Here is a 17,225-nt window from a genome sequence, read left to right on the forward strand (position 1 = left end):
TTTCACTTGTACTTCGTTGATAGATTTTAGGGTTTCTCTTTGTGCAAATCTTCCTTCGGTTTGTTTTTTTAACGGAGTCCAGACAAGCGCGGCCTGGAACTCCCCAATTCCTAGGAGGACTTCATCAACAGTATCGGCCAGTACAGAAGGACAAACACAAAGAAGAGTATGGGAAAGACAGCGCGGGACACCTTATCGATCTCGCGCCACATTATCTTCTCGACACCCGTGTCCGTGTCCGTCCATGCCACCGAGAGAAGGCTCTGCCTGCGTGCCGGCTTCGGCGGTCCCCCATTGCCCTGCAGCGATGTCTGCGAATTAAGGCGACAAACGACAGCTGCACACATTCCCAAAACAAAAGAAAACAACAAAAAATTATCTAAAAAGATAATCACTCACCTGTCCGGGCGTCGTGGGCGTTTGGGTGGCTTTGCGCGAGCGCACGGCACCGCCCTCCCAGCTAGCCACCGTTGCACATTGACCTTTTTCCATGTTGCTGATGCGCTACGCGAATGCAAACCAGAATGGAAACGGGAATGGGACGATAAGAAGGTGGCATTATTTATTAAAGGGATATCCACAGCTCTGCCTTACCATGGGCAGTACCTTGGGTATGCGGTTCACCTGGTACTGGTACTGCACGTCCAGCACTTTCACCACAACGAACTCGGCCAGGGCTGCGAACACGGAGAGCATGCAGCCGGCCATCCACAGGTCCAGGGCCTGCAAACAGAAGACTCTCCTTAAGGACTCTGATCTCTTTTTTTATGGGTTATTCTTATTGGCCACCTTCACATATGCCACTGGGGGTATGTCCGCACCCGTGAACATGGTGACCAGCGTCAGCATGCAGGTCACAAGGAGTGTGACTCGTCCTGGGATGGCATCTAGGCCGAGCCAGAAGCTGAACCAGGAGAGCATCACCACCAGCGAGGAGGGGGCAAAGGTCTGGATGAGATGATGGCCGATCTGGCGCTCGAAGCGGAAGTAGACGGTGAGGCGCGAGAAGTTGCCAACCTTCTCCGGCATGTAGCCGTCGCTCTCCTCCAGCTGCAGCGGCTGGCCCAGATTGTACTGCAGCAGCTTCAGTTCGGGATTGAGGGTCACGCCAGAGTCCGACCAGCGGAGCTTCACTTTCTGGTTGTTCGATGAGACTTCATTGAGTGAATTGCGAATGGAATTGCATTAGAGGCTTGTCTCTGGTCTGTGTGGAATATTGTGGGAGGTTGGGGGGTATTAGCACTCACAGCTCTCAATGTGGATGGGACACACTTGGATGTCCATGGGGTACAGCTGGAACTCCATCTGGCAGGCAATGATGGCGTGCATGCGTGCCGCATAGCGCACCGTCTTGTTCTTGTACAGCGTCACCGATGTGAACTTGTGGGTCAGCGTCGCTATTTCTACAACGAGAAGACATCGAGAAGACGTTGCAGAGATGCGGAACAAATGGGTTTCGATTAGAACTATGGCATTGGAATCGATAGACTCATTTTTCTTTGCTCATTTTTGTGTTGTGTTTGTTGGATGGGTGGTTGGTTGGTTGGTTGATCGATGTGGCAGGTGCTCGCTCGTGTTCTTATGTCTAAGTTTAAGCGCAACTTTCTACGAGGGAGAGAGCAGAGGAGTGCGGTGTTGGCTCTACGAGTACATGGGATTCTAAGCCTAGCACGTTATTGCTGCCATGGCAAAAAAAAAACATACACTGCGCGGCAGATTGATGCTTGAGACGCACAAGCGAATGCTACAGAAGAGTATGCCTGAGAATTGTAGAACAACCCAACCCATAATCTAACAAACTGTAAGAGATAGATATTTCAGACCTTTAAGGCTTTTCTTTGTGCCCAAGATTAATTGAAACTTGGCTTCCGTTTCTGCGCTGATAAAATTGCGGTTTAAAATAACGTGCTAGGAAGAAATAAAGCTTGACCGATTCGCCATCGATTTTTGTCCTTAAAATGTTGACAATGACAACCAAAAAAAAAAGAAAAAACCAAATAGAAAACCACACATTCCCCATCCGACCAGGTACAGCCGTGATTTCAAGGTGAAAGATCTAATCAGGACTCCGAGTGCAACTGCAAATTTTCGTTTTCGTTTTTAGTTTGGAGCGTGTGGGTGAGTGGGAAGTGGCAGGTATAGAGTTTCGCTGTGGTCGGAATTGGAGTTGGAGCTGGAGTGGGTGTGTCCTGGGTGACCATGGCATTGCCAAATGGAAGTGGAACTGGTAGTGTGTTGGGAATGGATTTCGTGCGTGCAATGCGACGGTGCCACGTGGGCGGTACTACAGTTGTTGTATCTGCTGAATGGAGAGGGAGTTTGGTAATGGAATGCCAGTATGGTTGAGGTAAACGCTACAACTTATTCATTGGATATCATTAGAATACGCTGAGAATGCTGAATATACAGATACAGATTTAATGGCAGTTTATGGGTTTGATTGTTGAAACACAGATGCTAGATTTAGATTCATTGTTGATTGTTTTGATATACTTAAATCTTTGTTCAGATGAAAGTTTTTCGAATCTCTTTCACCCTTATTGCGTAGCATAGAGGTGGAGGCAACATATGGACTTCCATATCCTACACATGTTGCGGTTTCAGGAATTGTTAGTAGTTTTGGATGGGAACACGATTAGTCGGTAGAGAAATTAACGGAACGGATTAGGAAAAACAGGAAAACAAATACAAAATAATTTGTTACTATATACAACAAATGATCATCCGAGAAGTTATACATAATTGTCGGCTGAACAAAGTGCACGGAATGGTAATTGTTCTTTTATCTTTTTTCTTATCAGTTCCTACAGACGCACACACAAAGGCATACACATACATACATACATAGCTACATAAATTGATTTATGGTTAAAGCTTTAAGGAACGTACCGGCAATCTTAGAGTTGAGAAAATACGGATCCGGCTGCCAAAAATTCTCAAAGACTTCTGGAAGCAGTGTCACGTAGTCGTCGCCCTCCTCGAATATGTCATCGGGTATCTCCAGTCGGGGTTCATGCCAGCGCTGATGTATAAACATGTCTACTCTGAAAATATACACAGCATTGCTATATGGATCCATTATGGTCACCCGCATTTGATCAGGGACATGCCGCCACTTACCTAAAGTCCATATCCTCTACGTTAATTGAGTTAATATCTACAACAAATATGCTAAAGTCTACTATCACTGGGGAACCCTTCTTTGAGGGCGGTCGTATTTCTGCAAATAAAACAATCAATGCGATCGTTGGATTATCTTTTACTTGGTAACAAATCCATGCAACGGTTGCACCAATCTTTCCATACAAAATAATACATTTCTTTCAACTTCTTTCGTGCGCAAATTCATTTTCGTGGGCCTCTGTCTCGGTTCGGGCGTGGGTTCAAAGGAAACACACATCACCCACAGCCACCACGGACTCTCTTCAAGTTCAGGGCCAAATGGTAATGCGTATTATACAACCAAGGAAAATCGATGGAAATAAAGGTGTTGATTAGCCGCCCCACATATGCAGAAAGAACATTCGTGGCGGCCTAGGCAATATTTTTGTTCAATTATTCATAACTTTCCAGAGAAGATTTCTGGTGTGAAAATGTAACCAACGATCCATAAGTTAGGCAGTTCCATTCGCTTATTAGATCTTTAAGAGATTCGCTCCAAATTGCAGCCAAAACCTCTTGTCGCCGGTAAATGTTATTTTGATTTGAATCGATCGTAATTGTCGATGACGTCAAAGGGGGCCTAAATTGTGCACCGGAGACGTAGACTGTGGAGTTGAGTGGAGTGGAGAGCCGTAACGTAACCGTAACCATAACTCAGTATACCATAGACGGAGGCCCTGAAAATTACCGCGTCACGAAATGAACAAAAACACAAAAAAACAGAAACCATGAAGAAAAAACCAGAAGCCGAACACGCATATCCATATCCTGCGGCGGTTTCATGGTGCAAAAGCAAACAAATCAGAAATCACAAGAGAACGAAGAGAAGAGAGAGAATGGTGCAAAAAATCCATGCAATTAAAAAACAAAAGGAGGAGAGAGGCACACAAAACACAGACACAGCAGACAGGGAAAGTGCAGGGGAGTGGAGTGCATACGAGTAAATTTAACCCATTACAATTGTACGAGTAATTTCAGTTCAGGTGGGGTTGGTTTAACTTACCCTTGACATAATTAGGCGGAAGAACCACTCGCGGCTTGGCTGTGTAGTTCACTTGGGTCTCCGTGGCTTCGCTCAGACTGCAGCAGCAAAGTGAGCAGCAAACAAAAACAAAACAAAAAAACGAAAAGAAAAAGGAAAAAAAATTCAAATACAATTCTTTATATGAAGAGAGGATGGGGGAACTCTAGCCTGATGGCTGCCACATGCAACTATTGCAAAAACTTTGTCAATTTAAGTCTGAATTTGAAATTAACTTCTTTCGTGTTTGCTGCTTTGATGGTGTGAGGGGGGGTCTTCTCCTCTGCTGCTGTTGTTGTGTTCCGTTCTGTTCTGCTTGACTTTGGACTGCTTCTGTTTAACTGTTTTGTAAGCGAATTATATTACATAGTTTCCGATTTTACCAATCGGATGTTGTAGCTACTCATACGAGCGAGCATGGTATGCCGTGCAGGGTTGCCATTTGTTTGGGCCTACGCGAGTGACCTTGCTTTTCGGGTGATTTGTCATTTGGCAAAACATATGAAGGTCCCTTGAACTGAATCCGTATCGAGTCCATCCAGTCAGTGCATCACTTACCATATCAATATGAATCCCAATCCAAACGATATGAATGCGTTTATGTTGAGTTTGTCAAGCATGATGTTGGGGCGACGCAACGGGAAAGGAATTTGTTTGTAACTTCAGGCCTCAAATCATCTCACTTTACACCGACGTGGGAATTTCATAATTCGGTCTCTGTAACACAATATTTTGGGAATCATTCTTTGGTTGTGGTTGTGGTTTCAACTGAACTTTGGGTTTAATACGAAGGGGAAGTGCTACAATATGTAGTCTTACATTTGATTTCGATTGATTTGGTTTTCGTTTTCGTTTACTTTCTTTCACTTTTCATAGAAACATAACATGTACATAAATGTACTTGTGTACATTTGTACATAATTGCACTGAACACTGAACAAAACAACACAGGAAAGAGCAGTGCAGATCGTAGCTGAGTCCTTGATTGAGGCCGAGACAGGTGACCGGTAATCCTCGTTTTGTGTCTTGCCTCCAGCTCGCTTTGTTCTAAACTCAAGACAATCGAGCTTTGGTCGCTAAAGTGTGCTCATCTATGTAAGTACGTATGTAGATATGTATGTACAAGTGCGAGAACGAGTGTGAGTTTTGCATCCATGATATGTAGATTCCTCAGCCGAGGGCCTCTGTGTGTGGGCTGACTGACTGACTGGACTGCCTGGCGTATGGCGATTGCGGATAGCGGGCCGTAAGCTGATACCCAAGCAGAAGAGGAGAAGCAAAAGCAAACGACAAGCAGCGGTCAGGGCACTGGAAGTGTAATTGCCACAGAGCAGTGGCACAGCCAGCACACTTCTCGCCAAGATTCAATTGAATCGCGTGCCAATTTTACTTAAGTCCGCTGCGAGTAGAGGAGACAGAGGCTTACATTTTGTTGTGTCCGCCTGGCAATACTCGTATGATATGCAATAACAGCTCAATCGTATGCTACGCCACTACTTATGGGTTGGTCATACATATGGCCATCCAAATATACATACATATGTATGTACATATGTAGAAAGAGAGTGAGAGAGCGACACCTGATGATCAATTACACACTTCCTGGCTTGCCACATAATTGCCTGGACTGAACTGGACTCAACTGGACTTCCATTTCCTATAAATTACTTTCTGTTTCTCGCAGAGCTCTTATCTTATCTTCCTGTTCGCTGACATTGACACTGACAATGGCAATGGTCGTGTGCAAATTAAAAATTCCACATCCACTTCCAGAACTGAGAGCACACTCTACTGGCATTCCTCTACTACTACTACACGGCAGATCGTAGTATGTAGATCGTAGTCAGATGAACCATATCCGGCCTAAGCCACAGCAAGTGGTGTGGTGTAGGCAGATGCGCGACACTTTTTCCCTCTTTCTTTTTTGTCAGCTAATAGATCTTAGATAGCGAGTGTTTAAATCATTTGCACTACACACACATATTCGTCTTTTATGTATAAATATTTGGGCAGCTGGTTAGGCTTTGCTTTGCTTTGATTTGATATTTTCACTAATTAAATCAACAACAGAAATCATTTATATCCATTTACACTCGTACGCTGTTCGGTTTCGCTTCAAAAGATCCGCACAGAATTAAAACAAATGAATATTTAATTATTTGTAGCATTATATAAAAGATTATGATTGTGCACCATTGAAACAAAGTTACCGACCCACAACAACAATTGCATTAATTATGTAGTTAGTGGCATTTATGAATTCTTTGCTGTTTGCGATTTCATTCCCAGAAACAGCCTGCAATTACACGACTTTAGCGCTCGACTCACGCGAGCCCCCAGGCTCTTCACACTTCACTCTCCACTGTGGCAACTCCACGCCGTTCCATTTCAACTAAATCTAAATATTATGGTGGAAATTACCGCGTTGCGGGAACGACGCGCGCCCGAATCCGTTCGCCTTCGTTCAGGAACTAAAACTGAACCCAACGGACACGAAAAAAAAATACGCGAATTTCTTTGCCGCTTTCCTTGCTAGCTTTAATACAACAACAACAATAATACGGTCCCCCAACGCCGCTCGACCGTTCAATGGAGACTCAGGCACGACAACCAACTGTAACGGGACTGGTTTCCATTTACAAGGAGTTTGGCTCTGGCTTGGCTTTGGCTTGGTCCGGGGGCCGCAAAGGAAGGAGCATGAGCACGAGTGCAGTTCGGTTGCAAATTGGTGTTGGATTCCCATGGAAATTGTGTTTGGAAATTTCCAATCTCCATTGCCATTTACATTACTCAGTTCTGGTGAAGGGATCAACTGTGTTAATTCTTTGTATAATTATCCAAAAATGGAACATATGTTCACATGTAACAGCTGATCGGGTTTTTCCACTGAAGTGCATGCGATTTGACTTGATGTTTTCCACAAAATAACCAAAACAGGCAACACAACCGCCAACTGGCAGTGGCACTGGCACGGTGCGGTGCCTGGGGCTAGGGCTAGGGCTAGGGCTAGGCCAACCTTCCATTAACTATGGTAACAGCCGTACGCCAAAGGGCTGGAAAACAAGGCCTTACTTCCCTGGTCCCCCCAGGCCCCATGCCTCGTGGGAAATTTCTATATGGCAATGTAAATACAAATCGCGTTTGTAGGACTAACTATAATATACAAAGACAATTACACTCATGAGCACATACGGATATACCCACCATACCACACAGATGTCTGTACAAATAAACTGCACATGGAGACGACATCCAGTCATGGGGCAAGGTAAAGTGGCATTTTGTTATGGCTTTCTCATTCTCCTTGTTGTATTGTTCGCCAAAAACTGACAATGAAATTAACTTTATTTTTATTTTTCCGTTTTATGTTCGACTGACGAACGATTCGCGAATCGTCAGCAGTCAACAGTCAGTTAGGCAGTGCGACAGTCAGCCCGTTTTAGTGCTGAGCTAATTGATGCATGGCAGGCCAAGTCAAGTCTCTTGTTATCTGCCACTCTATCCGCGTCAGTTGGGGCATTTTTGGTTATTGGAAAGCCCAGCCAAAGCGGCATATCCTCGCCAGGGTATCACGACACCGCATAGTGGTTCGTATTCCAGCTTTGCGTGGCACGCACAGCACGGAGCTGGCAGCGCGTGTGGCGCAGGCAGCCACTTTGATTAATGGCCAGCAGACAACTGACGATGACGCCAACCAACCAAAGCCTGACATCTAGTGTCCAATTCCCCATCCCGGCAGAAGCATTGCCATCAAACTCGTACACTTTTTCGTCAGTCATCAGGCCATATTCGTCAGAGGCAACAGTTTAACGGTGCGAAGAGAGACAGTGAGTGGCTTTTACTCCTCATATAGATATCACTTTATACATACGCCATGTGTGTGCACAACAATTCATATTTAAACCTAAAGAACTGAGCCGGGAACTTAAGCTAGACAATTGTGGCGCCTTGCTGGTTGGTTCGCTGGTTGATCTTGACGTGCGTTTGCCGCTTCTTCTCATCCTTGAAGGCCTCTGTGTTGGCCTTCTTCTCGATGCGTCGCTCGTTTCGGTAGTCCTTTAGCAGACGCTTCCTCTCCTTCTTCTCCTCGGCAGACTCGTCCTTGGGGCGTATGGACAGGACACTCAGAGTCGAAAGCACCGACTTGGCGCACAGCGACTTTGGGCCTGTTGCAGCGTTCGAGTCATCAGCCAGATTGGCCAGTGCTTTGGCTGTGAGCTGGCCATCAACGCCACCGCGCAGTACATTGACAGGCAGTCCGGTCTTGGGATCGATCTGTATGGGCTCTGGGGCGGAACTGGCGCTGGAGCGACGGCTACGCCTTGGCTCATCGATCAACTTTGGATGATTGTAGATATTGGAGTAGGTTGACAGAATGGACTCACAGTCCCACTTCTTTTGCTTGGGATCATCCACTTCGTATTCGACGAGCTCCTCATTGGGGTCCTCTTCGCCCTCGACCACATTCCGGTACTTCGCAATGCGCTCGCGATCCCATTCTTTGTTGTAGTCGATTGTTTTGTTCTTTTTTTTGAATTCCTGGAAGCATTGCATGACGACCGGGTGCTTCTGGTGCCAATTGCCTTCGATATCTTCCAGGGCCAGGTCGCCCAGCTCGGGATCATCGTAGCTGGCATAGAACTTCTCGAAGCGGTCGTCCAGCAAGGAGAGCTGCTCATTGCGACGAATGACACTGGACGACATGGAGTACTCTGTGAAGCGTGACTTGACTTCCTCGTCATCGAAGCGACGTTCACGCATCAAAGGCGCTAGGCGGTCCATTAGCTCATCCTCGTCTTCGTCCTCATTCATATTGTCGGAATCAAAGTCCATGTCCTCATCACCGCCATCCTCTTCGTCGGTCCAATCCTGCTCCTCGTCATCGTCATCTTCATCACCCTCACCGCCCATTGCCTGCATAACAAAATCATCCTCCAGCTCTTCATTCTCGCAATCGCTATCCAGTGCCGCCACCACATCTGGATCCCAGTCCAAGCGCAACGATTGGGGAGCGGCCTTGTTCAGCATTCCCTCCTTCTCTTCAAATTCACTGGCAAAAACCGAACTGGGCAAAACTAGCTTCGGAGCTGTAGACGGCTTTTCGTCCTCCTGGCGCTTCTTGGCATGGTTTGGATTCTCCATGTACTCCCAGACCACATCGTTCTCACGTTTCTTCATGTGCTGCAAGTAGTCGTAGTCGTCATCAAAGTGAATGCCGAATTTCTTCTGCTCCTCCTGACGCTTTGCGGGATCCGCTGGGGCCTCTTCCTTCTTTTTGGCCTGCGACTCTCGCTGCCTGGCAGCCGCCTCCAAGAGCACACGCTGCGGCGCATTTTCGTCGGTGACAAGTGGATCGTGCTGACTGCGATGAACCAAATGAAAGGTTACCGCCTTCTTGCGGTCAATGTAAGGTTTCTTGCCCTTTACCTAAAAGACGCACAGTTATTAATTATGTAGTAGGTATTAGTTAGGGGCTCAGACTTACCATTTTTAGATTGTTTTTGATACAAAATGTTGTCAACAGAACCAGAGACACATGTGCTGATGAACAGTGTGACCTACCGCGGAATTATCGATAAAATATACCAAAATATACATTCTCTTTTTAAAAATATACCGTAGTATTAAATCATATTCCTCGATTTTGATGTTCTATTTGATTTTAATAGCTTGCAAAGTCTTTTAACACTGAAACAATAATTTAATCCAATTGAAGAACCAATTTGGCATATTATAAATACTCTTTTTTATTCTATTGTATACCTTATGACCTTATATTTTACAAATTTGTATTTTAATTTTTCATTCAAATCACCCCTTCTGGAAGCAAGGGAGCTTTTGCTTCAGTATGTAAGTGTATGTAAATTATTAAAAGAGACACATGTGCTGATACCGCAAAACCCACAAAAGAATACCAAAATATGGCCTTTCATTTGACAAATAGTGTAGTGTAGTGTAGTGAAAAGTGGAGTGCCACCATTGAGGCTGCCATATCTCAGCACTTATGGGGCGAGCAATTTGAATTAAAACTACATAAATATCTCCACTTATGGAACATTAGCAGGTGTGTTATTAGGAATTAGTTAAAAGTTTTCGGGTTAGTTCTCCGCGCACCCTCTCCCTCTCTCTACTACGCCGCGTGGTGTACATCCCATACCAATGCATCAGCCTTCCAGTTCAGCAAACGGTGGGCAAAAACCTTCACCATTTCCTTCCCAGTTGCTTTAAGTCTCTCCTCGCCGTAATGTAACGTAAACTTTTCAATATATTTCCTAATTTTTATTCATTTTTCATGTACAAACATCAACATAAAATGCAGCTTTTGTAATGGGTTTCCATGGCAGAAGTTATAATGAAATGTGATGGGGGGATAAGTAGTGTAAGAATTCAAAGGATAAGATAAGATATTGGCTAATTGTTAGTTTCTTTTGAGATGCTTGTGTGAATTTGTGTTGTGTTTATCATATAGAGGCTGTGGGGGTAGTACAAAAGTGCCAGACTAGACCAGGGGGTAGCTGGAAGCAGAGGCAATGCCGCACTGGTTATCCTTGTTGCGCAGCATCTTGATGAAGCCCTTGTCGCCCCAGGTGGTGCCCCAGGAGTTCTTCACCAGCCAGTAGTCCTCGCCGGACTCGTCGGTGCCGAAGCCAACAACAAGCACACCATGATCCAAGTTCTGGGCGTCGCACTGAGGTTCATTGTAGACTCCCTCGGAGTAGAACTGGAACGACTCGTGAGAGGCATCGATGGCAACGGCGACGGGCCCAATGGTGGCCACTGCCTCCGCCATCTTCTTCTCATTGCCCTGGGGAATGTCAGTGAATCCGCGATCTGTGGCTCCGATCGTGCCCTTGTTGAAGTGGCAAGAGTCATCGATGGCCTCATACGGATAGGACTTCTCGGTATCGATGCCGCCATTGTCCTTGATGTAGCGGAAGGCATTGTCCATGAGTCCACCATTGCAGCCATTGTTGCCATACTTCGTCGAGCAGTCCACCAGATTCTGCTCGGACAGAGACACCAACACGCCCGACTTGCGGTAATGCTGTCCCTCCAAGGCGCCAGTGCTGGAGAAGGCCCAGCAGCTGCCGCAGTGGCCCTGATCCTTGACATCGGTGACAGCGCCCTTGGTGCGCCAGTCCACTGACTTGGGCAGCGTCACATGCTCCGGCGAGATGAAGGTCACACCCTTGAAGCTATCATCGGCAGCGCTGCAAATAAAATAAGACATTAGCATTGGAGAGCGAAACCTTTTGTTCTTTCTTACCGCAGCTGCTTGTGCAGGGTGTAGTTGAAGCCGTTCATCGTGGTGTGGAACTCGTGGTGCAGCATATCGGCGTACTTGTTGACTGCCATCTTGAAGCTCACCTCACCGGTGGCATATCGCTGGTTGTGCTTGGCGATCTTGTGCTTGTTCTCATTGAAGATCTTCTGGCGGAAGCGTTCCTCCGTCTCGTCTTGGTAGTTCTTGCGGTGCTCCAGCTGTGAATGGTAAACACATTGTTGAATATTTCTACATGCATCTGAATGTGTACCCTTATCGGCAGCAGGCAGGCAGGTTTCCCCTCCTTATCTAGGCAATTGTTTTAATAAATCAATATTCAAGTCATGCTATGTGGTACGATTAGATACGTACAGCACAGCCCTCCCAGTGCTAGCTCCCAAGTAGAATGCAATTGGACTGGTTGTTCAGAGTCGAAAAACGGTGTAGCAAATCTGGCATTTACGTAAACTGGGTTGGATTTACGAGCCACCTTCCATCTCTCAACCATTAAATAGTTCCAAATCTTGAGATAACCTTATCACAGACAAACTAACCTGGCACGAGCTGTCCAAACTGTCAGCCTGCCAGCGGTTAGCCAGCAACAGTAGCCAGAGCCCATAAACACAGCATAGCCATTAAATTCTTTACGATTGCCTCCCAGAAACTGCGAACGAAGTGGTGTTAATGGTTCCAGGTAGTAAACGAAGACAGGGAGACAGACAATTTCAGCATGGCCAAAGTGTGTGCATTCTGTGCGTGTTTCTATCGATGCATTGGTCATTGGTCCCCTAGCATTAATTTCCGTGGGGGTTGTTTGTTGTCTAGCCCGCATGTTTACACACAACGGAAATAGAACGAAAATTCTACAAATGATAATGTGAAAGAGCAGAATAGAGCTCGCACCATGGATATCCATTACAGACGGCGCGACACAAACAGCTTTGTTTGCACTGAAGCGAACGTGACAGAATTCAAGGCGGAAAATACAGTTAAGATAATGAAATAAATAACGAACTTTAGTTAGGGGCAACCCAGAATCTAGTTTACTCGGAACAGACATCAAGTAAATTACAGTGGGAACCCCATACATAATCATAACAGACAGGCAAACAGACAGCTTCAGCATCATGGACCAGGCAACAATTGTCGCCCCCCATCCATGTCAGTGCGTGTTTCGGCTGGCTTGACTCGTATAATTGACATAATTGATACGAATTTCAGACATGCAGACCACATCCATCCATCCATTCCATAGAGTTCAAGTGGGGAAGCCTTTTCACAGCATAAATCGTTAACCGTCCATCGATTTTTGTTTTTTTTCTTGGTTGCTTTGTTGTCGAGTCTCGGAGTTGTTATAGCAAAATTCACACATTTTTTATTGTTGTTGTATATTTTGTAGAAAATTTAATGGCGAGAAATAAGATGAGCGCTTACAAACGTAGAAACCGTAATTAAATGCACGTGAATTATCTAAAGGTACTCGGCGTATACACTCTGTATAGTATGTGCTATCTATAGTATAGGCAAGATTTGAGTGGCATTCCCGCGAGACGAGACGACACCCATTTGCCTATTGATCTGTTTAGCACTTTAGCTGTGGGGTTGATGGATGGGCGGCAGGGCAGGACAGGCATTGCGTTTGCAGTTGAGCTTGGACGATGCTGAGTATCTTAGTTAACCCAACGGCTAAGGCGAATTTGTTCTCACAAACGGGCTAGCTCCAGATCGATGCTCTACAGGCTCTACAGGTGCTCCATCTCAATGTCGGGAGAGCCCGATTCCACAGCGCCCAACGTTTCCTTCCACTGGCGACGTTTTCGCATGATGAAGTGGAACACAAAGCCGTTTATCACGAGCATGGCCACCACCAAGAGTGTGGGCAGAACCACATCTACTGTCACGTTTAGGTCATTCGGACTCCCACTGGCCATGGTTCAGTTGTACTTCTTTTTCTATTCCAATTTTATGTAATTTTCCGGCAATTCGCTGGCTATCTAGCCAACACGTTTTCGTTTGCGATGACGCGCGTGCTTTTTCTTTTCGATGGTGAATGGGATGGATGCCTTTCGTGCTCTCGGCTCCTTTAATTTCTTTTCCTCTCCCAAGGTGGCTTCTCTCGCTTCTGCTGCTTGTGTGCTCTGCTCTGCTCTCTCGGGCTGCCGCTTGCTCAGTGTCGGGCGGGAATAATAAAAATAGCAACCACCACCAACGGTTTCGAGCATGATGGAAGTATACAAGGTGGTCTCGTCGCTTGCCTCAATTATTTTTCAGTGCGTGTTCGTTTTTTGACATGAAGGTTTGAGTATAAATATAAATATAAACCCTTGCACGCAGGAAAAATTACTTTTCAGTTTTTGCAGCAAGAAATGTAGAGTTTATATTAGAATAAGGAGTCTTCAATTAAACTGCAACTATTTTTCTTGTAATGGGCAATATTAAACCCCATGCCATCTAAGGGTTAATCAGCACACTCTAACGTCGTTTCACTCACACTTACTACGCAGCACATCTTCTTAACAGCATAGTTAGTTGACTACACTTTGCCGATGAGACCACCTTGTACAGTTTCATCATGCAAACGGTTGCCTGTTCCGAGCGCATACACACACAGACGTACGTAAAAACACACACACTCAAAAATATCAACAACTATTTCAAGTTGTTCGTGGGACGGTACGTACTCGAATTCGTATTTCGTTTTGTGCAGCGCGCGCAGAACGAATTCAAACACCCGAACCGGTTTCCGTTTTGGCAAATTTGTATAGGCGGAGCGGATGATTTATAAGGATGTTATCAAATGTATGAAAACATTGGCCACACCAACCGGTTGGAGCACCTACATATACATATATCTTTATATCCGCCTATGAAACATACCATTCATAGGGTACTTATATCATTATCATTGCTGTCGTCTTTGGCCAGTCAGCGAATTAGTTTCGCCACTTGTCGATTTTTCGGTGCGGTGCTTTTTTGTGCACTTGTCGCTCAAAATATCGCGCTCGCGCCCGCCTCTCTGCCTTTGCCTCTCTCTAGCATATTCTTGTTGCTCTGTGAGAGCCAAAAGCTCTCTGCTTCAATTCTTTGCCCCCCATCACAAACGAAAACAAAGTGCCAATTTGATAAGCGGAGCGATCCCGTGCGTCACGCCGCATTTCCGACTTATCCCAACCGTTTCGTTTCTATTAGATTAGTTAGTGTTGTTGTTCGTGGAAGCGCATTAAATACAAAAAATAATATAAACTAATTGTAAGCTTATCTCAGACAAAATGGCAGCCATGCAACTGTAAATATGTAAATGTGCAAGCAGCTGACTCCAGAACTTCGGACTGCACTGTGAGATTAAAGTTTCGCTGAAGCGGGACTAAAGACTATAGCAAGCGTATATGAATTTGAACAGCGCGGCTTTTTATTCAGCAACGGAGCACAATTATGGGCAGCACTTTTTTACGAGTGTGACCGTACGCTGCAAACAAAACAGCTGTTTGGCTGACAACAACAAGAATAAAATCCCTCTGCTAATATGGCGGGAATATTTAAAATGAAAACTAATGCAACGAAATATATGCATATGTATGTGTACTTATAGGGTGTAAGAAATATCCATGGCAATTATTTAGCTCATCACATGATATCAGCACAACTAATTTATAATTATACATTGGGGACAACAGTTAATGGTGCATGGCACGCCAGTACATGAATATACTAAATTCTCTGTGTTTTTGAGTACACAGACAGAAACAATTGTTTTTCGCTTAGCTCGAGTCGTAAACCTTTCAATTGACTTACAGACTGATAAGCAAATAGATCCCCACAATGGGTACAGTCCAGTCGCATTGCAAATCAATTGATATGGATGAGAATAGGGGCCGATTCTTACTCTTACACAAACCATTAAGCGGTGCAAATGATTCAGAACGGGGTAAGGGGAACAGAACAGCACAAGCCTGCGACATTAATGGTCGCAATGATGATTAGGAAATGGTTGCGAAAAAAAAAAAAGTACAATGCATGAATGGGTCGCAGGCCGGCTTATCAGTGGCCCAGTCAGAGCACAAGCCGCGGCTTATCGCCATCGGACTAACCCGCGACGGCACCACAGAAATAGTAGGCGGTCTGTCAGATGACAACGTTTGCGGATGGACTAAGCGGCTGTCATGTGAGCAAGCATGTGACCGAGTCCAAGACAAGCCTGGACTGCTATCTGCTGGGTTCTATAATGGAGCTGATGCATGCCCAGTGCAGTGCATTCACTCGTGACTCAGCACGCCGCCCTCGAAAGGCAACCGCAATCGGGAAAAGCATCATATGCAGCGAAAGACAATGAGAAAGCAGTCCAACTATGCAAACAAAAGACCAACAAAATATTAATCATCGCCACAAAGCCGCTGCTGGCCCCCCTCCTGTCACAAAACACTTGCTGAGCTCGGATTTCCTGGGTGACATATCGCCGGATCGGAAAACAGTACTCACCTTGAAGGTGTGCCATTCCTCCTTTATGACCTCGGCAGGGGATACGGCCTGCGCAACTGCCACCAGGGCCAGGAGAGAGAGAATCAATGCTGTCCGCATTTTATATAATCTGTAAAATTTAACACAATTAGCAAACATCATTCAATCACGTGAAGTTGTGTCCAGCTGTCCACAAGACTCAGACATGTACTCTCTCCAGGGGAAGGGGCTTTTACTGGTTTAAGTTAATACATTTTTAATTGTATGCTGACTAATACAGTGGGCAGGGCGGATCGGCAAGCAATCGGGGGAGTTTTGCTTTGTTTTGTTAGCTTAGTTTTCGAATTCGAATTCGAACAATACCCGCTATCTAATCGGCCATTCCACTTTGCGCCGCTCTTTGCTATCTCATCTCTCTCTCTGCAAGTGTGTGTGTGTGTGTTGTGTGGTTTTTAAGAGTCTCGTCTGCCATATTTGTTGCAATTGTTTTTGCGATCTTGTAGCTCGTTTCGAAAACAAAACGTGAGACGCATTTGATAAAATTGTTACTATTGTTGCAATAATCATTTGTGCCAAGTTCGAGGGCCAAAAACTGGTTTTGAAATTGTTTTCAAGGTGAATCATCTACCTTAACTGTTGTTGTAAATAACCAAACGGTAGATAAAGCAAACAGCAGACAAATGGAAAGCAAAAATAGGTCAATACAAAGAGAGGGAGGGCAAAACTCAAAGTGCGTCTGTTTGTTGAAACGCAGAAATGGCCGTCTCGCGCAATAAAAACTAAACAAAGAAGAGCTAAGCTAAGCGAAAGAGCAGCGCAACAGAATATGCGGAACAGGGAAAGAATAGAATATAATCACTAAACAACAAAGCAGCTGACTCTGCTAGATGCTGCTGGAATGCATTATTTATTCCAATAAGTTGTTGACACCAACAAACACATACATATACGAAAGGGACTTGGGGGATGGAAAGTGCATGACGCAATTTGTTTTAAGAGTTTCCCTAATCAGATGCTGTTAAATATGCAGGCACTAGACGAGATTTATATTTATTTCACTTACCACTGGAACTACGCCGCTAAACGCGCAACAAATCACTTTACTGTTATAATTGGTTTTATAAGCGACAATCACAATGTACTGTGGTGCAATTATTCTTTAATTCGTTTCCCTATTCAAAGTCGCAATTAGCTCTGCACCCAAAGACTTTTCGTTGTTTATTAAAATTAAATCAAATTGTTGCTCCAAAGAAAAATCTGTGCCAGTGTGGCCGCGTATTTATGATTAATATATACGTCTGGGATATTAAAAGATACCGTAAA

The 17,225-nt window shown here is 45.0% G+C and overlaps 4 protein-coding genes across 10 annotated transcripts; all 4 read right to left on the reverse strand.

Moving 5' to 3' along the window:
• Positions 1-75: 75 nt before the first annotated feature.
• Positions 76-6,683, reverse strand: LOC117890006 (glycine receptor subunit alpha-2). 7 transcript variants are annotated; one of them, XM_034794597.1, is made up of 11 exons: positions 6,605-6,683; positions 4,742-4,900; positions 4,166-4,242; positions 3,121-3,220; positions 2,890-3,065; positions 2,494-2,583; positions 1,248-1,403; positions 790-1,154; positions 607-723; positions 400-504; positions 76-311 (listed from the first exon to the last, which is right to left on the reverse strand). In XM_034794597.1, the coding sequence occupies exons 2-11, from the start codon at positions 4,801-4,803 to the stop codon at positions 111-113; spliced, it is 1,449 nt and encodes a 482-aa protein (XP_034650488.1). In that variant the 5' UTR covers positions 4,804-4,900; positions 6,605-6,683; the 3' UTR covers positions 76-110. The 7 variants fall into 7 exon arrangements, with proteins under 7 accessions (XP_034650488.1, XP_034650487.1, XP_034650490.1 ...); XM_034794596.1 differs by having other exon boundaries at positions 77-311; positions 595-723; XM_034794599.1 differs by having other exon boundaries at positions 77-311; positions 595-723; positions 2,890-3,044; positions 6,605-6,682.
• Positions 6,684-8,003: 1,320 nt separating this feature from the next.
• Positions 8,004-9,735, reverse strand: LOC117891222 (protein LTV1 homolog). Its single transcript, XM_034796567.1, has 2 exons — positions 9,669-9,735; positions 8,004-9,610 (listed from the first exon to the last, which is right to left on the reverse strand). The coding sequence occupies exons 1-2, from the start codon at positions 9,669-9,671 to the stop codon at positions 8,114-8,116; spliced, it is 1,500 nt and encodes a 499-aa protein (XP_034652458.1). The 5' UTR covers positions 9,672-9,735; the 3' UTR covers positions 8,004-8,113.
• A 904-nt stretch (positions 9,736-10,639) lies between these two features.
• Positions 10,640-17,125, reverse strand: LOC117890440 (cathepsin L). The gene is made up of 4 exons (XM_034795270.1): positions 16,966-17,125; positions 15,924-16,032; positions 11,451-11,665; positions 10,640-11,394 (listed from the first exon to the last, which is right to left on the reverse strand). Exons 2-4 carry the CDS (start codon positions 16,020-16,022, stop codon positions 10,683-10,685), a joined length of 1,026 nt encoding a protein of 341 aa, XP_034651161.1. The 5' UTR covers positions 16,023-16,032; positions 16,966-17,125; the 3' UTR covers positions 10,640-10,682.
• On the reverse strand, positions 12,815-13,614 carry LOC117890441. Its single transcript, XM_034795271.1, has one exon. The coding sequence runs from the start codon at positions 13,376-13,378 to the stop codon at positions 13,190-13,192; it is 189 nt and encodes a 62-aa protein (XP_034651162.1). The 5' UTR covers positions 13,379-13,614; the 3' UTR covers positions 12,815-13,189.
• Positions 17,126-17,225: the final 100 nt, after the last annotated feature.

Source organism: Drosophila subobscura, chromosome E (assembly GCF_008121235.1).
Source record: "Drosophila subobscura isolate 14011-0131.10 chromosome E, UCBerk_Dsub_1.0, whole genome shotgun sequence".
Lineage (NCBI taxonomy): Eukaryota > Metazoa > Arthropoda > Insecta > Diptera > Drosophilidae > Drosophila > Drosophila subobscura.

Bases quoted from the DNA above. Each gene is read 5' to 3' on its own strand.
- LOC117890006 (XM_034794596.1), bottom strand. From the start codon at position 4,803: ATGCTTGACAAACTCAACATAAACGCATTCATATCGTTTGGATTGGGA. The intron at 2,584-2,889 runs GTACGTTCCTTA...CAACATGTGTAG, and splicing joins TCTCAACTCTAAGATTGCCG to GATATGGAAGTCCATATGTT. The intron at 1,404-2,493 runs GTATATCAAAAC...TTCTCGTTGTAG, and splicing joins TCATCTGAACAAAGATTTAA to AAATAGCGACGCTGACCCAC.
- LOC117890441 (XM_034795271.1), bottom strand. From the start codon at position 13,378: ATGGCCAGTGGGAGTCCGAATGACCTAAACGTGACAGTAGATGTGGTT.
- LOC117890440 (XM_034795270.1), bottom strand. From the start codon at position 16,022: ATGCGGACAGCATTGATTCTCTCTCTCCTGGCCCTGGTGGCAGTTGCG. The intron at 11,666-15,923 runs GTGAGTACTGTT...TACCATTCACAG, and splicing joins AGGAATGGCACACCTTCAAG to CTGGAGCACCGCAAGAACTA. The intron at 11,395-11,450 runs GTAAGAAAGAAC...TTTTATTTGCAG, and splicing joins ACCCTGCACAAGCAGCTGCG to CGCTGCCGATGATAGCTTCA.